The sequence below is a fragment of the Protopterus annectens genome, chromosome 11.part0 (assembly GCF_019279795.1).
Source record: "Protopterus annectens isolate FY-2018-M chromosome 11.part0, PAN1.0, whole genome shotgun sequence".
NCBI lineage: Eukaryota > Metazoa > Chordata > Ceratodontiformes > Protopteridae > Protopterus > Protopterus annectens.
Window position 1 is genome coordinate 413,810,448 of NC_056745.1, and position 26,838 is coordinate 413,837,285.

The following is a 26,838-nucleotide window of genomic DNA, read 5'->3' on the forward strand; positions in this document are numbered from 1 at the left end:
TAAGGTTGGAATTGGAGGAACCAAGCAGTGAGGTTCAGAGAGGGGAGGGAGCAATGTAACTGACCCGATTGATGGGTCAAAAGATCTGGAACTAGGTCCAGATGCCAGGGTTGCTCCAACAGAAATTGGTGTAGAAAAAGGAACCAAACCTGTCGAGGCCAGTAAGGAGCAATGAGGATCAGAGAGGCCTTCTGAGCGATAGCTTTCTGTATCACTTGAGAGATTAGTGGGAAAGGAGGGAATGCATACAGAAGTCCCCGGGGCCAAACTTGGACCAGAGCGTCTCTGCTGGGCTGGCCTGGTAACGGGAATAGGGTGAAATAATCTACGCACTTGCTGTTTTGGGGAGTAGCAAAAAGATCGCAGCAAGGCTGACCCCACTTGAGAAAAATTTTTTCCACAATAGAATCTTTCAGAGACCACTCGTGAGGCATGAGGATAGCTCTGCTCAACTTGTCCACGATTAGGTTGGACCTCCCGGGGATGTGCATTGCTATCAGAAAACGCTGAGAAGAAATCACCCATTGCCACAGTCTGAGTGCTTCTCGACATAGGGGATAGGACCTGGTTCCGCCTTGTTTGTTGATATACCACACTACAGACATATTGTCCGAAGGATTGCTATCGTTCCCAGGGGAAGAGAGTCTTGAAGGGCTTGCAACGCTAAAAGCACTGCTCTCATCTCTAGAACATTTATGTGCAAGTGGCATTCGTTTGGTTGCCATATGCCCTGGACAGTTCTGCCCTGATAATGCCCCCCCACCCGATCAGGGAGGCGTCCGTTGTCAGAATAGCAACTGGAGGGGCAGGGACAAAGGGTCTTCCCAGGGAGAGCTGAGGGGAAGACATCCACCAAAGAAGATGATTCTTGCAAGCTTGCGTAATCATAATGGTGTGAGACATCGGAAGTTGCTGGTATGACCATTGTGTGAAGAGCATCCATTGAAGGATTCTCATGTGGAATCTGGCTAATAGAAGTAGAGGGATAGCAGCCGCCATCATCCCCAGTACTTTCAAAACTAACCTGGCTTTGACTTTGTTGATGTGGAAGAGAAGAGAGACCATTTTGCGTATGTCTGCTATTCTTTGATCTGTTAGTCTCGCAGACATGTTGACTGTGTCTAGATTTGCGCCTATAAAGGTAATAGCACGACAAGGCGACAAAACAGACTTTTCGCAATTTATTGATATGCCTAACTTTTGACAAATGCGAAAGGTGTAGTCTCTGGCCATCAGAAGAAGATGCTTGGTACGAGCTGTGAGGAGCCAGTCGTCCAAATATGGAAACACCTGGAATTCTTGACGTCTCAGGTGAGAAGCTACCACTGCCATGCATTTGGTAAACACCCGGGGGGCAGTGGTGAGACCAAAGGGCAGGGCTCTGAATTGAAAGTGGCTGGCTCCCAGCCGGAAGCGGAGGAATCTCCTGGAGCGTCTGTTCATTTTTATATGATAGTACGCATCCTGGAGGTCTATAGAGCACATCCAGTTTTCCTTTCCCAATAGGGGAAGGATGGACTGTAGCGTGACCATCCGAAATCTTGCTTTCTTGACAGACTTGTTCAAGATACTGAGATCCAAAATTGGTCTCCAGTCCCCTGTCTTTTTTGGAACTAAAAAGAACCTGGAGTAGATTCCGGATCCTTGCTGGTCTGCTGGAACTAGCTGAATTGCTCTCTTTGTAAGCAGCTTTGAAATTTCCAAAGCTGCAAGATCCCTTTGAGCGGGTGGAACATCTGGAAGGGATTTTTTGGATTGGTGTGGAACGCGAATGAAGGGAATGGAATAGCCTTCGGAAATGATTGACTGTACCCACTTGTCTTGAGTTAGGGATCGCCAGGCTTCTGGGTACAGTGACAATCTTCCCCCGACTGCCTCCGAAGGTGGACAGTCGGGCAACACCTCAGGGATGCTGGAAGGGCTTATCGGAAAAGGTTTCTCGATTGCCCTGGTTCTGCGGACCCCCTGCCTCTGGGGCGGCGTCTACCATTATTGTTCCCTCCTCTGCCTCTGGAGGAACCGACTCTGTCGTCAGGCAAATTCCCTTGAGATTGTTTGCGGAACCACATTTTTCCACTTTTCTGGCCTTTGGGGTAAGGTCTAGAAGGAGTAGAAAACGGACTCCGACGGCAGAAAGAGTTTTGCCATCCGTCTCGCATCTAGTCAAGGTTTCTTTCACTTGAGGACCAAAGAGAGATGATCCATCAAACGGGGAATTAGTGAAAGACGTTTTAAAGGGGTCCGCAAAATTGCATAGCCGCATCCAGGCATGCCGCCGTAAAGCGACACCTGTTCCTGCGGCTCTGCTCGCTCCATCAGCCGCATATGAAAGGAGGCGCATGGAGGAGTTAGCTATAGAGTTCAGGGTAGCCAGCTGAGTGTTCATCTTATCCTGAAAACCTGCAGCTGTAGGATCCTTCAACATCTCACTCGCTTCCTTGATCAAGTCCCTCTGAAGACGAGTGAAATGGCATAGGTAGTTCAGCGAACGCATAGCAAAGGTCGCTGACGAAAACATCCGCTTCCCGTACCTGTCCATCGACCTAGATTCCTTGTTAGGAGGATGGACAGGCACCGAAGGATCAGCTAGTTCCTTCTTAGTGGCAGCAGCTACCACCATAGCATCCACAGAAACTCCTTTGGATAGAAATAGCTTATCTGCTGGGGCTGTTATAAACTTTGAAGGTCTCCTGGGGGTGGGGTCCACTGAGTCAGGAGCCATCCAAGCCTTTTTTGCTACCACCTGCATGAGGGGGTCAAAGGGGGGGGGACACCCAGGAGGTGGAAGGGTGAGAGCCAAATGCCTCAAGATACACAGATTCATCCTCCGAAGGGTTAAGGGCTGGCCAATTTCCCCTCTGTTTCAGGATCTCTAGAATGTCTGCAAAGGAGACATCTTCAGAAGGGGAACGGGGGGAACCCTCGGAATCCTCTAAATCTGTGTCAGAGGTGACAGACTCAGGTGAGTCTATGTGTTTCCTCTTACACTTTCTCTTCCTAGGGGGCTCTCCTGCCAATTCAGGAGAGGCCTCGGAAGAGGATGAGATCCCCACAGGGGATTCTTGAGGAGCTGGCTCTCTGCGGTCCGGGATGAAGGAGTGAGTAGACATAACCTGAGGCACCAAAGAGGGAGGGGTGGATGGAGCCGACTGTGGAGTTGAAACAGGTTCCAACCCACTCCGCATGACCTCGAACGCACCCCTGTCAGGCAGAGCCAGAGGTCCCCGCTCCGAAAAGCTGAGAACCTCCCTCAGCACCGACAGTGATGGCTCCGAGGCCAATGTCGGAGCCGAACTCACCAGCGCCGAAGCACCGAGAGGGAGAGCAGGGTCGGACAAGGGTCCGATGCCACTCATCCCTCGGAGCCGACGAGGGAAGTCCGGCGCCGAGATTCTTCAAAGGAAGAAATCAGAGCCGACGACGGAACCGAAGACAATTGTATCGGCTCCGACGCTACCACAGTCTCGGTTCCGAGACGCCCCGGCTCCGAGCTCAAAGGAGTCGGAGGAGGAATATTTTGAGGAATAGGTTGAAGCATCGACTGATGAGTCGGGCTCTGAAGCATTTGGGCCAGTGCCTCGGACTTTAGAAGTCGACTCACTACCCTCTGAAGATCATGATCCGAAAGCCTCGATGATCTAGAGGAGTGAGATCTATGGCTCCGTTCAGACAGCAAGGGAGATGCTGGAGCCGAATGAACGGAGCCAAGGGACGGTGACCTAGACCTCTTTCTAGATGTCGGCTCCGATGGTCTGATCGGAGCCGACACAGGAATTTCCAATGCCTCGGCTCCAGCCGGAGCCAAGGAAACCACAGAAGCTGCAGTCTGAGACTCATCGGCTCCAGCCGGAGCCAATGTAGCAGGAGGTTTCAAAGCCTTAGGCCTCGACTCAGAAGCTGGAGTCGAGGACCTAGAAGCCTTAGAGGGTTTGCCCGATGTAAGGGAACCCTCAGGCTTAAGCAAACCTCTTAAAATAAGTTTATTTTTTCTTTCCTGCAGGACTCTGGGGCTGAAGCCATGGCATACAGCACAAGAGTCCTGCAGGTGTAAAGGTCCCAGGCAGTAAACACAAGAAGTGTGACCGTCTGTCAGAGACATTTTCTGACAGCACGAGTCACACTTCTTGAAGCCTGAGACCTTTGAATCCTTGGACATTTTCAAGGAACCGAAAGTGTAACCACCACACAAAAAACACACACACACCGATTACACTATCAAAAGTAAGTTTAAACTAATTTAAAACTAATGAAATTAGTTAGTTTAGGTCTTATATATATATACATATAAATCCCTACAAAAAACACATACACACCACTATTAGGGATGGAAGGGCCCGAAGGCCTAAGGAAAGAACTTATAAGTTCTTGAGGGAAAGGGGGTGGATAAGGGTAGAAAGGATAAAAATCCACTACACTAAGGGAATAAAGAGAAAAACTAAATAAAAGGGGGTTTAAATAGCTATTAGACTGATCTAATAAACTGACCTGAAGCCGGTAGAAAAAACAACACCTCGATCACTGTAGCGGCAAACGAGATCTGAGGTAATACACGCCTAGCATTGTGGGATATAAGGGGAGCCTCGAGCCGGTGGAACCAACTCTCGAGCTTTAAAGTGGCCGAGTCGGAGCCGAGGTCGGCTCCGAACCCATCCAGCAAGAATGAAGGCGAGATAGACAACTTAACATCAGAAGTTGCAGGAGATGTTGCCATACTATTTGCACTGCAGTAGAAGCAGTACAACTGCAATACAAAGATGAAGGCAACAGATTGTGATTTTTTAAAATAAAAGTAGCAGGTTAATGAGATGAAAAAATACCCGAGCTAAAAAAAAATCATTCACATCAATGCAAATTTTATACAATCTAGGATGAATGCTCCTTTACTTTGATCTTCTGTTTGCTTGACCCACTCCCATTTTAGCAGGCTGCACTGAGTATGACAAGAGAGACATAACCACAGACCCTACTGGCAGATAAGGGTGGTAAGGCCCACTTGATCTACACTACACAAAAACCAGTAAGGATGTCAAGTCTTCAATGAGCTTCAAAAGTTGTATTATATGCTTACAAGCTAATGAATTCCACCATACTCTAGCCCCACTGGACATTAGCTGCTGGGGTTCTCAAACGTATTCCTCCCAAGTGATTTCCTTCAAGCTCACCATCTGCTGCTTTTCACTCAAATTGCTAATTAGTGTCCCCAGTATTACCTGCTGGAGCCTGTGTCCACCTTAGATGCAGGCAGGGTAGAGAAAGGAATGTGAAAACTTCTGATTAGAAAAATGGCATTGCTTTCATTTAGCCACACTGGACTGACATATTTTACAAAAGAAAAAAAAAAGAATGCCAATATGAGTTGAAGCTTAATGATAGAGCTTAGTAATATCCTTAAATGACACAACGTAAACCTTACTCACACCTGTGAATTCAGAGGCATTAAAACAACATTACTTGAAATGTCTTTTTTGAGATTACGCCTTTTTATAGCTCTTAAAATTACATTTATCTTAGTCTGTTCTGGTAGTTCTCAAATAGATTTCTCTATTTAAATAAATAAAAAATGTGTAAAATGGTATCTAACTGATAAAAACAGACTGCTGTATTTACAGCAGAAGAAATGTTAGGTCTTCTGCATCTAGTCCTATAGAGCAAAGAGGGCTAAAGGTAAATGGCTTATTAGGGACACTGAGTTTTGCTTTATATGCACACGGCAGCATTTGAAATTTGGTACAGACTGAAGTCAAACAAACAAATTCTGCTTGTAAAAATGTAGCACTGCTTCTTTTACAGTCACCTAGCACTGTTGTATTTGAAAATGTTTCACATTTTCTCATTAAAATATACAGCTGTATCTAATGGCTTGCATATTTTGTGGATGAAATGTTAGTTTGGTCAGGTTGAATATGGACTCTGGTGGTACATGGGTAGAACATGTCCAGTCACTGGATGTGCAAGCCCATATGTTTGCCAGATAAGAACCTAACAACAAGGTGAAATGCAGCAATATTGGAAAAGAGGACTACAGACGCTGCTGGACTGAAAGTAACCTCACTTATACTGTAAGGTGTCTTTGTTTCATGTTGTGCTTTCTCCAGTAACTACAGAAAAAAATGATACTGAATTAAAATTTTTTTCTGGTGTGTGAAAATATAGCTAACAGACACGTTCATAAACATTTAAGTCAGTATAGTATGTGTATGGCATGCAGAAATGCATTTGTATGAACATAAACGTTCTAATTTTCAGAGTATCCACATTCAAATGATCTGTTTCTGAGAATAAACCATGGTTTCATTATATTATGTTATGTGAATGTGGAAGGAGTTATTTAGTCTATGTAGTTTGCCCCTTGGATTGCATTTAATATGTAGCTGCTACCTTCCCCCAAGCAGAAATGTACAGCTGCAGTTTCATGCTCTCTTGAAGCCTCTGAGGACTGACAAACCACCATCTACTCTGCTTGTCTGTTTCAAGGGCCCCGTAGGTCCCTGTAAAAAAAAAATGCTTTCTCAGGTCCAGATTAATGTGATCATCCTCTAGATGTAGGTGATGCCTCTATTTCATCCTTTATACTTGGGTTTCAGTTTCACTCCTTAACTTTCCCTTGCAGCATCTTGTATATACATATCATTTCCCCTCCTTTCTCTCTCTTTCTCTTCTATTGTCTAATGAATACAAGTTCAGCAGTTCTGGCTGCTGTTTGAACCCCTTTACTTTTATCCTGTTAATTAACCTTATGGTCTTCCTTTTGATGCTTCACGTTTGTTTGTTTCACCTCCTTTGGAATGCATTCTTTCCTGTTGGAATTGCATTCTGAATTCTAGATATGGTCTCACCAGTGTGTAACAGAATGTATCTTTCTTGATTCTTGCTAGTTTAAACCCCACAGAAATCAGCCTGATATACTGCTATCTGTTACTGTTACCATTTCCTTGTACCCATCTGTTGATCTCTCCTAGGTGCTTCTCAGACACCATATTTCCGAGTCTTGTATCTGCAGACTTTTGCATAAATTATGGGTTGATACATGCAAAATGCAGAACTTAGCACTCAAATTCAATAGCCACCTCTCTGCTCCCCTGAAGAGGACTTCCACACATTTTCTTCCATCCAGTACTTTAACTCCAATATATGTGCCAATGGGAAATATTTACTTATATACTTATTTATTTTATTTTACATTTGTCAACCTGGTAAGTGAACTGGTCTCAAGATAGATTTCGGCCACAACCTTGGCTACAAAGCATAAACAACATAAATACAATCCAAGTACAAAATCATAACTACTAAGATATAAAGAAAGGGTACAACAGAGAAAGTTAGCAGAGTTATAAAAAAAACAGTATGTCAACAAATCCAAGCAATGACAACATTTTCTAAATGCAGCACAGTACAGCTAAGATTAGCTTGCAAATTAGTAGACCAAATGGTACAGAAGAGGGAAAGCAATACAGATTGTGCAGAATGTGATGGAGACATGATGAATCATGTGAACCATGATTTAGAAGAAAATGAATCTCTAGAAACAAAAGCAGAATTATAATGAGAATCTGGTTAGAATACATTAGAGGGGCGGTTCATGGATATGTACAGTAATAGAAAAAGCTAAAAGACTAACACTGAATAGGCAGAGCCCTTTTGAAGTGTCAGCAATCAAAATGCCAAATACTGACACAATGAAGAAAAAAAAGGAACAAAAATGCAGATGAGAAAATCTAGAACACCGATCTTGTTCTTTAAACTTCTTTTTTTGCAGGGGAGCAAGCCCCCACCCCAAGAACTTATGTATACTAACTCAGAAATTGCTATATCACAAAGAAAAGAGAATATTCTGAGAAATGGCTTCTTGGACTTGGTATATGTAAATCCATTTTTTTCAGCCATTCAGTCTCTGTATTACGTGGCTTGCTATAGGGGTTCCAACATTTCAAATGGTTGCCAAATGTAAGATATGAAGTTGCATAACAGCTGTGACAAATGATGGTGTAAATATGTGCATATGAGAACTGTTGGTTTGTAGTAGAGGGGGAAAAACCCAACTATAAGTGTTATGGTCCTAGATGTTTGATTATATGTTAGCAGTGATGTGTGGAATGATGGTGTTACACAGCCTACCATTACACGGACAGTCTATTAGCCATCTGCTCTGACATATCAGAAATGAGCATGTTAAATACTGGCAATGTCAGCAAAGACCCTTGGTGTACTCCAGTGATGCCCCCCCCCGACTATCCCCCCTGATTTTCTGTATTCAGAGTTTTTCTTGCAGCCATTTCATACATTTCTGCCCAAATCCTAGCCTTTTCAGCTTTTGCACTAGTCTTTATAGTACTGAGTCAAAGGTCTTACTGAAGCCCAGATAGATCACATGTATTGGCTTTTCATCATCCATCTTTGCTATTACACTGTCATGGAATTAAGGAGGTTTGATTAGCAGCTCTTCCAGGCTGGCTTTGATAGTTATGTTGATGAAGCTGTCTGTCTGGTCTCTCTTTTAGAAAGATCTAGAAACATTCTCTCAGTGTCATCTCATTCACAATCAGTGCCCCTGCTGATAGGCTAACTTTTTTGTAGATTACTAGACAGGTCCCACTGCATTCTACAAAAAAGGGGACTAATGATGCTGTTTTACAGTCATCTAGTACATTCCTGCAGCCCAGAGATTTATCACGACCTCAGCTAGGGTATTTGTCAAGTTTTTTGTTTGTCTGACTAAACAGTGTCATTTGGCTACCTTCTATAACAGGTGGATTTTACATAACATTTATCTGAAATTTTCAAATGTTTCAGAGAAGACATTTGGAAATGCAAACTTTCTCCATAGGTTCATAGGTTCATACATGTATACTTTTTAAATTGTAAAAGGTGGGAAACATCAAATAATTAGTAGTTCAATCATGAAATTGATAAAAAAAAAAAACAATTAAAAATCCATTGATGAATCCAGGATATCAAAAATGCAACCATCCTGTTCACAGGACTATAACTGTAGAAATTCCATTACAGCAAATATTTCTGATCATATTATTTTAAATAGATTGTACAAATTAATTTATGCTAGCATGTGCATGTCACCACCTATCTGAAGTAAGAGGGACATTACAATTCATACCGCATGCTCCCACATACTGTTACCTAATCAGCAAAAAAAATAATTGTTATTATTAAAGTGCATGTATTAATTATAGCTGCACTGTTGCATTTTTGACTTGGCAGTACATGGAACAAGATGCATGGTATATAATAATATCAGTTTGGCTGCAATATACAAAGCTGAATTAGGTTCATAGTTTCATGGGTATATACTGTGATAATGACCACCATACCCTTTATAAGTCTAGCTATGTAGTCTGAATCAACTGTGTCCCTATGTGTCATGCATATTTATTATCAGGGGGGATATTAATTAGAAAGATTCTAGGGGTTATGTGGGGGTTATACTAGTTTGGGCATTACTGTCTGCTTCTGCGTATCACATACATGTGGTCAGACCAGGAGTTAGTTTCTGATTTCCCATCCATTGTTCAATGTTATGCTTAAATAGGGTTATGGTTGGACTCTGCTTTACATGAATGGGAAGCTGTTCTAGAAGCAAAATTTAAATCCTTGGATCTAGTGGTTCTGATGTTCTTCATTTTGCAGATGTGCAAAAGGTCCATCAGAGCTGGGTCTGAGGATGCCTTGTATGCTAGGCATAGATCACCTCTCAGTAACCTGTAGGAGACAGAGTTTACAGATAACACTTTAAGTTGAACTGTATAGGACAATGTGTTTATACTCAGGTCTATAGTACATTATCGAAGTTTCAAAACTTCGAATCTGATATGGTGTACACCATATAATTAAAGTCTTGAAACATCAAAAATGTAATAAAACACAACAACCTACAAAAACAAACCATTTAAATGCTCTAAGCAGGGGGGCAAGCCCCCCTGCACCCCCGCTACTTAAATATGCCAACTCCGAGATTGCACTTCTTCTTCTTCTTTTTGCACTTCTTCTTCTTCTTTTGGCTTTTTCCCGGTTAGGGGTCACCACAGCGGATCACCTGTACGCTCATGATTGGCAGTGGAGTTTTACGGTGTTGAGTTGCCAGCCCGACGCCCAACCTTCCACAGAAGGCACACACATGCACACACTCACACCTAGGGCCAATTTAGAGTGTCCAATCCATCATCTTTGGGATGTGGGAGGAAACCGGAGCACCCAGAGGAAACCCACGCAACCACAGGGAGGACATGCAGACTCCACACAGAAGGCATCCCAGCTGAGAATTGAACCGGAGAACCTCTTGTGTGAGGCAGAAACGCTAACTGCTGCACCACTGTGGCCGCCAACTTCGAGATCGCACTACAGTGCAGAAAAAATAAATCTTCTCTTTCTGTGCTGTACAGAGGTCTCTGTTAAAAGATTCAAAGCTTCAAGACTTCAATCATATGGTGTCAACCCTATCAGATTTGAAGTTTTGAAACTTCGATCTTCTGATATAAACCCTTTATAGTCTGGAGTCTCCTGGAAAGGAACCTTTGTGGGTGTTGCAGTTGTTGCATATGTCTGGTCAGGCACAAGCTGAAGGGGTCTGATAAGGGCCAAATAAAGAGGCACTATGACTTCCTTGGACATGGATGCCATGCCCTTGCTGATAAGTTGTGTGACAGAATGATTTTCTTCTATCTTGGCCACATGTTCGTCAAAGGCCAGATAACTGACTGCATATGTTCCCAGATCCCTGACTAAAGGGTCATCTCTTAGGGGTGTGTTATCAATGGAATAATTTTCCAAAAGGCACTATAATGCATTTCTTGGCACTGAGTTTTAGTCCATTACTTTGGCATGAAACATTTGCCTGTGTTAAACCTACTGGTATGATCTGTCTCACGTAAAGAGTCATCTGCAAACTTGGCCAGTTTTCCCAAAAGGCACTGTAATGCATTTTTTGGCATTGAGTTTTAGTCCATTACTTTGGCACAAAGCATTAGCCTGTGTTAAAACCACTTGTAAGATCTGTATCATGTGAAGAGTCTATGATAGCTTCCAATTTGCAGTCATCTGCAAACTTGGCCAGCCAAAGACCCTTGACATTAGCCTTTAGCCCCGAGAAGTAGATTCCAAACAGGAGCAGTCCCAGCATGGAGCTCTAAGGTACCCCACTGGTAACCAGTTTCTTAGTTGAGATGGTATCACCAATCTTGACTTCCTGGGTCCTGTCTTTGAGCTAGCTGCCAATCCATCAAGTTATGTAGGGCTTTTATGCCTAGTTTGGAGAGTTTGTCAACTATATCCAAGTGGGGTATTGCATCGAACACCTTAGCCAGGCCCAGATAGGTGGTAAGCACCCGTTTTCCGTATTTCATTGCTTTGGTGACCATCTCAAAGAAGTCCACCAAGTTTAGTACGCATGACCTTTTCTTGACAAAGCCAAACTGAGTTACGTCCAGCATCTGAAGGTTGTCTATTTTTTTGTTGATCATTTCCATGATAATTCATTCCATGGCTTTGCATATTAAACTAGTCAGACTAATGGGTCTGTAGTTTCCAGGGTCAGTTGATGGTCCACACTTGTGAAGTGGGATAACCACTTCAGTCCACTATTCACATGGGTACATAGCCTGTCTTCAGGCTATAGTTGAAAAGTGACTCTAGTGGTCCTGATAGGTCATGTTTCAAGCTATTTAGGAGGCATCATGAGATACTGTTGCGGCCCACTGAGGCTGTGTTTTTGGTCTTAGTGAGTGCCACCAGCTGCATACCTCTCAACTGTACAGATTTTTATAGGATGTCCAGATTTTTAGCTCTTATTTTTCGTCTGTTCCTCACAAAAGTTATGATTTTCTGGAATTTTCTGGTCAATCAGTGAAGTTTGAATTCAATAAATAATGACAACCATTTCAGTTTAAGATTTTACATCCTTCAGAAAATGCATGGTAACATAAGATCTTTCATTCTATCAACTTTCAAGGTTTATAAGAACAGTTTTTAAAATTTGTCCCTATCTGTGAAGCTTTGTCCAGATTTTTTGTGCTAAAAAATTGAGAGCTATGCTACCAGGACCTGAGCTCTGCTAATAGTTGGGAGGTAATGCTAGTAGGTTCATAAGGGGAGGCAGGGGAGAACTAGGGGTAAAATTTGAGCTGAGTTTGTTGGCCAGCAAATTCCCTGTGTCACTCTACTCAGTGAAGGTGGTGCCACTGACTGCCAGTTTGGCATACTGGTGTGTGCTGCATTAGAGCCTTCAGGCATAGCTGTAGAAAGCCTTGTGGTTGTCTATAGCCTGTGAGGCTATCTTGACCTTATAACTGGTCTTGTTGGAGTTAAATAGTCCTTTTAGTTTCCTGTTTGTTTTAATTAGAGTTCTCCTTTCATTGTGGGAGTTGCTCTTCCTGATTTTAGCCATGACATTTTTTTCCTTTTGTTATATACCCTATTAAGGTTAGGAGTTCACTGGTGTGGCTTGTTTTTAGAGCTTGCTTTGGACTTTCTTCTACTAGGTATAGCAGCCTCTATACAGCCATTTACATAGTTGTACAGGGTCTTTGTGAACAATTCCACAAGGGTTGCTGTGAACTTAGGGTTGGGAGGGGCACTGAATTTTGACAAACTATCTCTTAACTGGATGTTGTTTGCTTTGGAATACTTCCTAACTGTTACAGGGTTTGTTGGTGTTACTGAATTGATTTTTATTTCGAAGGAGACACCTTTGTGGTCCAGAGTTGGGGGGATGATACCAGGTCCAGTATGTTTGAACCAGTGGGGGTGTGTGCACTATCTGGTCAAGGGTATTTGTGTTCATAAAAGCCAGGAATCGTTGTGCCTGTGAGTATGAGCCAGTGTATGTTTTTCAGTCGATACACGGGTAGTTAAAGTTCCCATGAATACAGTATTTGGTTTAACAGTAAGTGTCTCCAGTAGGTCTAGGTATGATCAGTGGTCTATACCCCAGTTCTCTAACAGGCAAGCAGACACACAAATGTGCACACAAACAAAACACTGGTTTTAGGAAAAAGCAGAGCTGTATCAATAAACCTGTCACCTGTATGTCTTACTCATTCATAAACAAATAGCCTGCTAAGGATTTATGGCCAGCCTTCTATCTGCAACACTGGAGAACACTAGAAGTTTCTCATCTAATACTACTTTTTCATCCTTTTGCAGATTTTTTTTTAAATAATCATAAGTCTTTCTTACCCTCACACAAACTAATTAAAATCTTTTTCTGTTATTCTGCCTTACTGCTGATGATATCATGAACCAGTCTCTGGATCTTGGGAGTACAGGTTTTTCAGACTCACTGTTAATGGCTTGCTGAAAAGTAGTGCAGAATTTTGTGCAGACCAGATTGTTATTCAGTGTGTTGCTATCTAAGCAGCTTAAGCTTTTTAGCCCATTTGCTACAACTGTATGGAATAAAAAGGACCATCTTGTGGGCTAGCTCTCAGTGGTACCACTGAATAGCAAAAGAACACACTCAGAAAATTCTCAGCAAATGATTGCGGACTATCAGAATATTAATTAATTTAAAAAATGATAAAAAAATTGTCCCTTCCATGTTTATCACACACAGCTCTGTCTTCAAGTCACAGAACATGTTTCATTTTTGATTTTTCAAACGGCTTCATGCACCAGTCACCTGACATAGTCTGAACCAAGAGGGAAACCCCTCAAAACAACAGGGGAGCATGTAGTAAGAGGTAATCACCTTATTCTGTATGGCACTGTATGACAAATACTGATCTGTTTAAAAAAAAACAGCCACTCAAATAAATCAACTTTTTTATTTACAGAAATCAGAACTTGTGTGCAGAATGCAACAACAACAAGAATACAGTAGGAACATTACTATTCTACAGAAAAAAAAATTAGGGACTGCAGCTCAGCAGCCCCATTCCATGAGATACTTCAAGTTATTGGCTATGTGTAAGTTTTTATTTTTTTTTTCTGGTTTGTATATTCATCAGCAAGAGTAGTCACCTTGGCACACTGCCATTATTATGAGTTATAGATTATCTCATCTTATGAATGTTTTACATGTATTCCTTGTAAGTATTTGATACCCCAGGTGTTATTACTTCTCATGTGCTATCAGACTGTCCTGTAATATGAACCTTCTACCTACCCACTGATGCTTTGTTGTCTCATTGGTCCCATATTTCATTCTCTGCTAAGCAAAAATTTTTACATCGCAAAGAATGATATATTGTGGAAAACTATTCTGATGTGGGCAGTCACATTCCAGTTAGGCTTGCAAACTGCTGCCTCGTGGTGAAACTTCCCTAGGTCAATGATCCACACCTTGTTTTGCTGCAGTACCTACAGAATCAAGTTGGTGCCTCTGACTTTAACACAAGACCCTTCCTCACATGTCTCAAGTGCTATGATTTTGGCAGAGAGCTATGATTTTGGCCCTCATAGTTAGCCTTACTCCTCCTAGATTTATGGGATTTCTCATGTAGTCAGACCTTTTTGAGTATATATTGAATCAAATAGAAATACCAAGCCTATCCAAAGATTCACTGCCACTAACTATATCATGTCAGTATATAAAGGAAAGTGTTCCTCTTTCTAAACCTAGACTTTGATGGGTAAGAAGTGATTTTATAATCCTCATCAAAAATGAGTTTATTGCACATGCTGTGGGATTTCTCCATATCATAGAGAGGTTTGACCTAACTTAGATCATTTTCTCTGCAGCACATACATAGAAGTATTCACAGGTTATGATATTCACGTTTGTGTTGTAGAGTTATAAAGTGATGCCACGTAAGCCACTTCACAGGTGATCTAGTGCCAACAGTACTTTAAGTGTTGAAGAAGTAGTTTGAAAAGTGATTTGGCAACATAATTTGTGACAGGTGATTTCCTAGGATGAACCCCCATGGCCAGTCACCATTTGCAATCACAGACTCAGAGAATGTTCATAATGGTAATGAAATGGGAGTTCACAACTGATCAGGACTGCAATGGTAAGAAATAGTGAATAGAAAGAAAATGTGTGACGTATACAGTTGTGAATTATACATGAAACAAATGATTCTGTTGCCACTCATTCGCCTTTAAATGAGTCTGTTGCTTTTTGGTGGAATCCGAACTCTAGTTTCAATGAAAAAGACTTTAAACAAGCCTGAATGGCAATTGATTTTAGGGTGTATTTTTCAGCAAAGGGTTTCTGCTTTCTGGCAAGTTGTTCATCTACAGAAGTTGACTCTTCACTAGTGAATCAGTCCTGGTGTGTACATTTTATTTATATATCTGTTTTATAGAACCCATTACGTATAATCTATTTGTATATCTGCCTTGCTGATTTGTTATAGGGACTTGAGAAATATTACTAGTAGCTTTAAACCTTGCTACAACAGCTTATTCTGGTGTTCAGTGCTGGTGGAGCAGATTTCCTTATGTATCCTAACGGCTGGTGTTGTGGCAATGGCTCAAGTTACCTTGAAGCATGAATGAACATGGGCTAGTTCAGTCATGAGTTATGTGAAATACATAGGCATGCACACAGACTGCTTGAGAACAAGTTTAGTCAGGATATCCATTGTATGGTACACCATTCAGAAATCTGATGTAAGTAGGCAAAGTTCTTGTCCAGCAAGTTTTCTGCTGGATTAAATCATAGCTTCATGCTTTTATGCAGCTGAATAACACACTCTGCAGCCCAGTATGCATGTTATTGTCCTGGGAATGCTTTTCAACCTCATGATGAGTGGAAACTACACCATGTTTTGCACATCAGGTTGCCAAGATCACATGTTCTCTCGTTGGTTATGCTCATATTCAGAACAATGTTCTGAATACACATTGTTGTGACTGTTTCTAAGCTGAGATTTCATAATGATGAGTATGGAAAGGTCACAGATGTTTCAGCATTACATCCTACCTTGTTTGGGCTGGATTGTGGACTGTCAAGCTAAATGTCAATTTGTTTACCAGACTGAGTGGACATTTCTTAGGACTGGGTTATTTCTGTCATAAGCACTTAATGCTGTTACTCTCAAGAAACCATCTCTCGGCTCATGCACTGTGGAGAACTTCCATCCTATCTCCAACCAACCCTTCATTGGTAAGGTTATTGAGAAGCTGGCTTGCTTCTTGCTGGATTCACAGAATCACATCAAACATTCTATGACCTCCAGGATCTAGATCAGTAAGCTTTTAGATCATGATGCAACACCAGCTTGCCATCCTTTAATGGATGAAATCTGGTGGCTAAGATCAACCCTTTACAAATGTTTGTGTATATCACTCTTTATTCTTGCCCTGCTACGTTCATCTCTCTCTCCTTACTGTTATAGGAATAATAAATTGGCGTTTTTGCCCAAAACTTGGAAGTAATCTTTGCAGACATACTGTTTCTTAAGTGTTGGTTTCTGGCTGGTTGTTTGGTTGTTTTGATATTATCTGTAAGAAATGCCTCCCAAATTAAACACCTTAAGCCATCTTCGGATTTTGCTAAAATGGTACTTGAGCTTGCATCTTGTCTTGGTGACAGTGAGACATCTTTTTCTGTACCAAGTTCAAACAGCTGAGTATTCAACATTTGAGATAATACTGCTGCTAATAGCTGCTTCAAAGCTAGACTCAGGATTGCCTTTATATCTGTCATAATTTTTGGGCTTTTAGCATCTACAATCTCATAGGAGTGACAGTGAAATTGTATAATTCAGAATAGCAGCAGAAAACCTGATGCATTTAAATGCCTCAGTGGTAGCACTTCTTTGCTCAAAAATCAGTGAAAAAAACAAAATAATATAAGACAAACAACTAAAACCACAGACATTTATTAAGTATTATTCTAATTTACTTAAAAAGTTAATAGAACATGTTTTGCATCAGCATACATTTGCTGACCAGTATGAAACTTTAATGTCTAGGATTATTAAGGATTTATCAGAAAATCAAACATTTTATGAGGGACAGGGCAAAATATATGAGGGGAAAATCAGGAGCATTCGGCAAAATTATTGACAGTTCATTGCTATGGTAGTAGGTCTTCTGGGTAGAGTCTGCATATCTTTCTTTTCTCTGTATCGGTTTCCTCTGAGGGCTCTAGTTTCCCTTCATATTGCAATATGTATGGGTTCACAAACTGATTACGCACACTCCACATGTGAGTGTGCATCTCTCCTGTGAGACACTATAATCATATTCAGGACTCTTTCGTACATTATTCCTATGGCTTTCTGGTATAGATTATGTCTCCATTTGACCCAGCATTGGTTAAAGCAGCTATCAAAGTTGGAACAATATGAATGAGTGAATGAATCAATCGATCGATCAATCACATTTAAGAGCATTAAAAAATATAGAATTAGTATAGCCATTTTCCTCTGTGGAATCTGCTCTGTCATCAACAGAAATGCCGAAAGTAGCATGAATAGATGCAAATGTTAATTTGAAGAATACACGAACATACATAGTAGTCTAGTGACATCTGCAACTCCACCCCCCCAAGACAATTCAGGAAATGGCCTATAGCACAGCTCATGCAGAAATGAAAAATACAGTGGGGCATGTATTTAGTATAATGAAGAGATGATTCTATTTTCTACACATGTAGGAAGGGGCACTGCGATACAGTCCAGATATTTGTAGCAAGATTTTTTTGTGAGTGCATTGCCTGCTATCTGTCACTCTCCTCTTTGATCTAAAGTCATTCCTCACTATTTCCTCCACCTACCATTCTTTTGTAAATCTTGCAAAAAATGCTCTTTCCCTGCAAATTATAAGTATTATTAAAGAAACAGCCTTGCTCCCCCCACCATTTATAGTTTATGGTTACGCTTGTATGTTTCTCTCTGTTCTTCTCTTTGCTGCTCTCCTCTTTCCTAGTTCAAATTATGTCATCAATGGGTGCCACGTTGCTGTGTACACAGGTAGTAGATTACCTGAAGGCTGCTATGCTGCCCTTCTTCTGCTAGATTAAAGCAGGGCATTACAACTGTGAGCAGGCATTGCCATATTACACTCATAAGTGTGCATTGACATATTACACTTGTGTGCTTTCATTGTTGTATACTTGTGAACATACACTGACTTAGTTACACAAACCTGATGTTGTTGTGATGTCTATCATGCCAATCATGAGCCTTGCTGTAGCACTACTCCAGCTGTCGATCAGTCCAGCTGTGCTGCTCCCATTAGTATCACGCCTCTCTTTAATCACGCAGTCCTTTGCTCTGACCTCCATTGCTATTCCATGCCTAATACATGACTGATTAGCTCTGTGGTCCTTGTCTATGATACCAGCCATTATAAATAACTGGATGTAAATCTCAGTGAATTTCAGGTGTTTCCAGAAATTCCAGCTAAGACATTTCTAATATCAGGCATCATGCAACTGTACTGTGTAATAATGGCAAAATCTTAGTATTACAGCTTTGTTTGCCCTTCTATTCAAATTCTATAACCTCAGTGCCAGCTAAGTGACTGTAACAATCAGAAACACTTCAAGTCTCAGTGTGTATTAAGTATGCATGTGTCAGTAAGCAGCAGAAAACATTCATTTTGATTAAAAACTAATAAAGTTATCATTTTTTGACTAAGGGATATAGATTTAAATTAAGGTGAATTGTGTTGGTCTTTCTTGGTCCTATCAGCTTGCAAGTACAAATTTGTGAAAACTGGACTGCAGTAATGATATTCTGTTTTCTTTGTTAAATTAATGTGAATGGCTTCATTACATTGCTCTTAACCAGCAAGTATTTGAATACAGTTTCTTCTACTAGAATGACACTTTCAAAGCACCTACCGTTGTATTGATACGTGACAGTTCTTTCTGTCCTGAGGTAAACAAAGTGATATCTCTTGTATGTTATTCTGACTTTGTTAACTTGGTAAGCAAGCTGGTGTAATGACCATTTTCAGCCTAAGCCACATTTTGCTAATATACTGCAGAATTATTATCTGAGGGTAAACTGCAAGCCATATCACATCAAGCTACACTTCGAAAATGTTCAATGATTCATAAAAGCACAAAGTGTACCACAAGGTAAGACCACCTGACTCATCCACTCCAATTATAAGTTAAAAATCCTGGTTAACTAACAGACTGGTACTCACTAGTAGAATAGCTGCTTTTTTGTCATTGATAATTTATTGAATATGCTCATGACTGTTGATCCCTGAAATTGCTTAGTAGCATTAATGCATTCATCACTAATACATTGCATTCTTCACCTGAGCTGGCCATACACTTTTTTGGTGTCATACTTTTCTTTGGGTAAAAATGCTGCTTTTTGCATTCTGCAGATTTATTTAAAACAATTATATTTTGTTTCTACCATTTTTCCTCAAGAGTATACATATTACATTTCTTTGATATATTTTCACAAGGCTTCTACTGCAAATCTTTTTAATAGGAAAAAGGCAAATCTAATATTGTTCAGATCTCATCCTAACTTTCTCACTTGGATGAAACGTTAAGGTATGTGGATGTTTAAGACATTTCTCTTCAGCAAAACATGCTACGCATCAGAAAAACAAGCAAAGCAGATTTTGTCAAGCAGAAGTCATTAGGAACATGCCATTGTCTTTCCCCGTACAATTTTCATTTATTATACACACACGCACACACACACATATATATATATATATATATATATATATACACACATATATATATATATATATATATATATATATATATATATATATATATATATATATATATATATATATATATATATATATATATATATATATATATATATATATATATATATATATATATATATGTGTATATATATATATACACATACATATCATAGAGACAGATATACCATGTTTTTAGATTTCAGGTCGCAAAACTTGCAAACACTTGTATTAAGGCTTACCTTTGGGAGAAGGCGGACTGCCTGTAGAATCCTTTGCCGGTGAGCAGAGTTTAGTATTCCTATTTCCAGAAGATCTTGGTCTTCTACTACATTTAATCCCTAGTGTAATAAATGGAATATTAATTATATCTTAACTATTTCTTGTAATCATCGATATACTTTCACAGTAAGAGCAGTGTACATTGCTTTAGAATGAGGCAAGCATGAGTGTGGAATGGATGAAGCATATATGTATTATGTACATTTGAAATACTGTGAAAAAATGAGAAAATAAGAGAACTGGTTTTGCAATCTTATTTTACATTAATTAATTCAACCCTCCACAAACAAAAAAAAAAAAGTTATATTGTTAAGTAAAATATTACTTATTTGGAAAGAAGCCATCCTCATACAAAAATGTTGTTAGGCTGTCAGATAGACATTATTAGGAAAGATCATGACAGATACATTGATTGCAGTTTACATAGCTCTTGAGTCTGCATGCATTTTACTTTATCAGGGAATGGGTAGAAAGTCAATAAATCTCCCAGAATGAAAAATATTAGATTGGAGCTTACTTGTCAGCATTGAGAACATATTTGATCCTTTCATACTTACCTTAAGAAACCACACAGCTAGCCGATGGTGACAGCAGTGTCCAGGAAAGCGATGTTAGCAGTTGAGTAAGAGTAATTAAAATTACCTTAAAAAGAAGCCTTGTTTTCTGATTTACATGTGAACTATAGCTGATACTCTTAACAGAAATGTTGCATGCCTAATATAATGTAAGAAATGTCAGAACCCCAATTGCTGTTTAAATTTCTAGCACTTGAGTTTTTTGTGTTGAAGAAAGGTATAAATGGCAGCCTTATGTAATCTCCTTTAATAATGTTTCTGTATCACTTAAATGCTGTCTGTCTGTGGCTCAAGCTGCGTTACAAAATTTATTTTCACAGCAATTCAGTTACCTGATTAAGATCTAAATGTACAAGGTCAGACGAATTTGGAGGTTATGAAATGCTTTTTTTAAATCTAATACCACTTAGCATTAAAGATATTTACCAAGGTACCTTGGTTGATAATAAAAGTGTTTTTGATTCAATAACTGTGCCATTTCTAACAGTGTTTAATGGACATTTCTGGTGATTGTTACAGGCTGGTGTGGTTATTTTAGTGACTGATTAAAGATATTTACACAATAAAAATGGATCTTCTATATTCTTGATTTGTTTCACTGCCTGCATGAGTCTTTGTCCTGCTTACATAAACACTGTAAAATATGAAAAAATGGGCAATATTAGCCTAAGGTCTGAGGAAATGTTCATTTCCTGGTACCAGTATTACAATTGCTGCTCCAGTTCCTGCACTTCAGTCTATTTAAGGCTCTAATAAAGCCTTTAAGGCTCTAATGAAGGTCTTAGTTTTCTGTGCTTCCACAGCCTACTTAGGTTTGAGTCTCACTCTCCCATGTGAAGGGAGAAGTGCAAAAGAAGGGGGAGATGTTTATTGAACATTCTGTTTTGAATTCATTCTATTTCAAATACTGCTTCCTGGTAATTTTAGTCTGTTTTGATGATCTATTTTCTGACTATCTATTTTTTGCCAACACGGCTAGTGCCAGTGTAGAAAGTTCCAGTTACAACATGGAACTTGGAACATGTGCCTAATATAGAAGAGCACAGATAAAGGATCAGCAGATTCTTAGATAGGAAAATAATGCAGCGGTGTTCAGTTTTAATTGGTCAGTAGCTATAGTTTAATAGATACACTTTATTAAGTTTAGTGTTAAAAATAATACAAAAAATATAGTTCTGTGTGTTCTGAGAAACAAGACCTTGGCTGCTTTGTCTCCCATATATGTGTGTTCTCTATAATAAATTACTCTATTCTTCTCTGCTGAACTTGTGTTGGCTGAAGTTATTTTGTACTTTAACACCCATAACTCTTTTGAAAAACAAGCACTTTCACAGATCCAACCAGATTAATGTGCCTTTTTTTCAACTAGCTATGAGCCATTCTGACAACTCCATTTTCTTCTTTGGAATTGGGCACTCTGCCCTACCCTTTGTACCCCTACATGTTCAGGTCACGTCTTGCTGCTTCATCTATCTATCAGATAGTATATGCTGAGTGCTAATGGCTTTTCCTCATAACTCAGCCTTATTAAAGTCCATGCAGATGGCACTGGTATTCATTGAGTTGTCCTTACCATTTCTCTAGGTAAACATTCATAAAATACCTGTGGCTGAATTGAAAGAATCTCCCTTTACCGACTATGTGCCTTCCTCTGCCAAGACCTCTTCAATTACCATGTAGTCACCAATCTATTCTTTAAACTGGGCTTAAATATCTTGAGAAAAACTGAACACAGTTTCACAGTTTGTAATTCCAGAGTATTTTCACGACCCACCAGTGTGTGATGTAATGATTTTATTGCACCCCATTTTAACTCTCCAGTATCATCCTTCCACTATTCCTCTTTTCCAAAAATGGATCTGAAGAACAGTTTTCCATCTTCCTTAACTCCCTTATTATTCCATCTTCTGTGTTATGCCTTCCCTCTGGCACATTCCACTTAATAATTTTGTATGTTTCTCTTCCCAGTTTCTCTCCATCCATGTACAGATCAATATGTCTGCCTCTTTTCCATCAAGCTTTTTTTCATACTTCTAATGAGGTGTTGTAGTTTCTTCCAATAATCATTCTTCTTCCATTTTATTTTGCATAATCTCTCAAAACATCACATTATGCTCCCCTGTCAACTTAAGTGCCCAAAGTCCCTAAACACCCTTGCACCTATCACCCTCTATCATTGTTTCTTATTATGCAATCCACATGGTTAGAAGATACATCATTTTTAGAGTCCTATATTTTAGTTTCTACAAACATCATGGTTAACTGAATGCACTCTTGAATGATATTTATTAAATATAACATAAGCAATTTAAATAAATAAAATGACAAGTAATGGAAGCACTAACTTATTAAGTACACCCTAACAGCACCCTTGAAGGGTTTGCCAAGCCCTGATTTTTTTAAACTTTGCTGCTTTTATTTGCCATTTTTACATATTATATCTTCCCACTGTATGGTGACTTATCACCACAATTTATCTAATGGATTCCACCTCAAAAATCCTACCACAGGATGTGAAAACGAAATGCTGAATCTGAAGGTAATGCTACTCAATGCTAGAAGTCTAAACCTCAAAATGCACTCTCTCAAGGCACTCCTAAAAATGGAGAACATTGATATCTGTGCAGTAACTGAGACCTGGTTCAAGGCTCCAGAGAACACCCCTGCAATACCAGGCTACAACTCTTACCACACTTTTTGGCCACCAAACCAGGACTGAAACACTAAAGGTGGAGGAGTGTCCATATTCACCAAGGATATTCACACCACCAGGCTAGTTGCCCAACACAATGTGTCTGAAATTCTCCAGGTGCTACTAACACTAGGTAAGAGTGCAATCCAAATTGTAGCTTGCTACAGATCCCCCACCATGCCCCAAGATTCTCACTACACCTTTCTAAACATGCTGGAAAATATTAAGCTAGAACCAAACACCCTAATGCTGGGTGATTTTAACTACCCTGCCATTAACTGGGAAAACTACTCGTGTACCAACACCTCTGCTCAATGGTTCTTGGAATTCATAAATTCCAATGCCCTGGATCAACTAATCCATAGTCCTACCAGGGGCTCCAATATCTAGACCTGGTCATTACCAACATGGGAAATCGATGCTCCACACCTATGATCACCCCCTTGTTAGTCGGGTCTGACCATAAGCTAATCACCCTTAACATCCACATCCCAACCCCACCCCCACCCCCCAGTAAGGAAACCTCCACAAAAAACTTCTCCAAAGCCACCTTCATGCTATTCAAGTCAGAAGTGACAAACTTCATGACACCCATGCAGACTGGAACTGAAAGTTTGACTGCCAAATCCTACACTAAGGCACTGTACAAGCACATCCACTCATGCATGAATCGTGCCATCCCAAATAGAACCAAGATGCTCTCCTCCAAAAAAAGGAAGCCAATCTGGTGGTCCCCTGCCATAAACAAACTTTACAACAAAAGGAAGAAACTATTGCAGAAAAGAGGAAAATCCCAGGATGCAAAAAACTCCCTAACCAGCCTCAGTAATAAACTGAGATCCCTCATAAAATCCTCCAAAGCTAGTTACAAAAATAAAATTGCCAAAGATTCCAAAGACAACCACAAGGTTCTATAACTCTGTCAAGAATCTAAATGGCAATGCTCAGATCTGCTCTGAGCTAAAACAGAATGGCATTAAATATACTGCTCCCAATGATATTGCCAGTATCCTGGCAGATTGATTCAGTGCCAACTTCACCCCCTCTCACCCAATAAACGGCACATGTCAATACTGGAAGATTGCCAAATTCCGGTAATAATGGCTACACAGGTAAAAAATGCACTCTCCAAAGCTAAGAATACAGCATCCATGGGACCAGATGACATCCCAGGCTGTGTACTACATGAACTACAATATGAACTGGCACCTCACCTAAGTGTCATGTTTAATCATAGCCTCACCTCAGGTTTCATGCCCACTGAGTGGTGCAGAGCTACAGTTATCCCACTCCACAAGGAGGGATCCACCTTGGATCCCAGAAACTACCATCCCATCAGTCTGACGAGCCTTAAACCTTCAAACACTGGACCCCACCCAGTTAGGGTTCATGAAGGGCTGATCTTGTCTCTTGAACCTGATTGACTTCTTCAAATCAGTCTCCAGAGCCATGGACAAGGGTAAGGTGGTCCACACAGCCTATCTAGACCACGCCAAGGCCTTTGACACCACTCCCCACTCTGGAATCATAGATAAACTTACTAAGCTGGGCATTAATCCTTACATCACCCAATGGGTTGCCAACTGACTTACTGACAGAACCCACACTGTAGAAGTAACAGACTCCAAATCCAGCTCCAGACAAGTGACAAGTGGAGTACCTCAGGGTTCAGTCCTGGGACAGCTCTTGTTTGGCATTCTCTGAAGTACAGGCCAACACTAAGGGACACAGGCTAACAAAGTTCGCAGATGACTGCAAACTGGGAGCCATTATTGAATCCTCAAATGATGTGGATACTCTACAAAAGGGCCTTACAGAAACAGATGCTTGGTGCCAGAGCCATGGGCTCAAGCTCAATGCCAAGAAATGTACAGTTATCCCCTTTGGGAAAAAAACATGTACTCGTGAATTACCACATAGGTGGCAGTACACTAAACACCGAAAGTGTGATAAGAGACTTAGGGACACAGGTGGACAGTGGTCTCACCTTCAATAACCACATCGCCACAACAGTCAGGAAATCCTTCTATGTGGCACACCTCATCACTAAGGGATTTTCATCCAGAAAAAAGGAGGTCATTGTCCCACTGTACTCATCCCTCATTAGACCCATTATAGAATACAATGCCCCATTTGGTATGTACCTCTCAAGACATCTACAACAACTGAAAAGACCACAGAAATACCTCACTAAAATAATCACAGGCCTAAAGCAGATGCCCTATGCTGACCGCCTTAAAAAACTCCAGCTATACTCTGTTGCATATCATCTACTCAGAGGCGATCTCTGCTTAACATACAAGGCCATGTCAAACCCAGAGCTGTTGGACATGCTGCACTTAAAGAAATCCCAGTCCCTCAGAGTCACACGCTCCAGTGATCTAAATCTTGTCATCACAATAAACAAAACATGCTGGAGGGATAGGTTCCTGACCCAGAGACTCCCCAGACTCTGTAATAGACTGCCCATACATGTGCCTCTTTGGCCCTCTTCAAAAGGAACCTTGACAATTGGATTGGAGAAAGGAAATTCACCCCGGGGATCACGTCAGTTGCCCTACTAGACAGGGGTCCAGGAAAGTAAATAGTGTGGGAAGAAATAGCCAGGGAATTGTTATGGCTAGGCTTGTATAGGCCCTATGGCTGATAGCCTAGTACCAACCTATGAACCTATGGACATTTTTTACCCATTTATTTATCTGTGTTGTTTGCTGACTGGGCTAGGTCAACTACTCCTAACAGACAAGATCCTTTACAGCAGCAGGCCAAGGAGAAAAGCTCCATAAATTGAAAATAAGGCAGAAGAAACCTAAGCATTTAATCAGACAGCAGCAAGTACAGTAATAGGGTTGGTAGCATATGAAAACTTTACAGTAAGGTTTAAGTAAGTAATGAAATTCAGAAAAGTAAATGGGCCACAGTAGTGGCAAAAACAATATCAAAAATGTACAAAGTATAGTTATTAGTAGGAATATAAATCAATTAATTGAGGTATTCAAGCTATTAGTAGGAATATAAATCAATTAATTGAGGTATTCAAGCATTACATTATAGAAATATCTGTATTTTCATATGCATAGCACCCTGAACAAGGAAGATAGCACATCCGTCCATCTGTCCACAACCCCTTTTTCCCATTTGCGCACATGAGGTTAGGGTCTCACTTCATTAGTGACAATCCTCTAGAGACAAGGTTCATAGAGTTAATCTAATTTTATGATATAGGATTATAAGTAATAAGAGAAATATGGCATGCAACAAATATCATAAAAATTATTTTTATAGCATAGCACAAAAAAAAACAAAGATGAAGAATATTAAAGGATATATGGCATTGTAATATACTAACATCGTATACAATAATCAAGGTATACAATAGGAGATGTAGATTTAAAATATACATCATGTAAATAAAGGAAGACAATTGGATATATGCATTATAAGAGTGATATACAGAAACAGATGCTATAACATATGTAATCCTATCTCTAGCTAAACACCTCATTTTGTTTGCGCCATCAGCACCATCAGCTTAGTCTTTCATCAAACTAGTGTTTGTCTCCTTGCATGCAGGGCCTGCCCTAGTAATCGGAACTTTTTCATAAAAATGACTATCCTAACATTAGTTTTATAGATCATTATGGTGTTACAAAAAGGAATGATCTTAGTAATAATAAATAATAAAAGTTAATGACATAA

At 40.2% G+C, this 26,838-nt stretch overlaps 1 protein-coding gene across 9 annotated transcripts in view; it reads right to left on the reverse strand.

The window, feature by feature from the left end:
- The window catches only part of ANKS1B (ankyrin repeat and sterile alpha motif domain containing 1B), a 6,771,497-nt gene that overhangs the window by 2,325,585 nt on the left and 4,419,074 nt on the right, over window positions 1-26,838 (reverse strand). For all 9 annotated transcript variants that reach the window (XM_044087908.1, XM_044087910.1, XM_044087909.1 and 6 more), the window contains one exon: window positions 19,833-19,931. In XM_044087908.1, coding sequence (XP_043943843.1) covers window positions 19,833-19,931 — 99 coding nt within the window. The remainder of the gene's footprint in view (window positions 1-19,832; window positions 19,932-26,838) is intronic.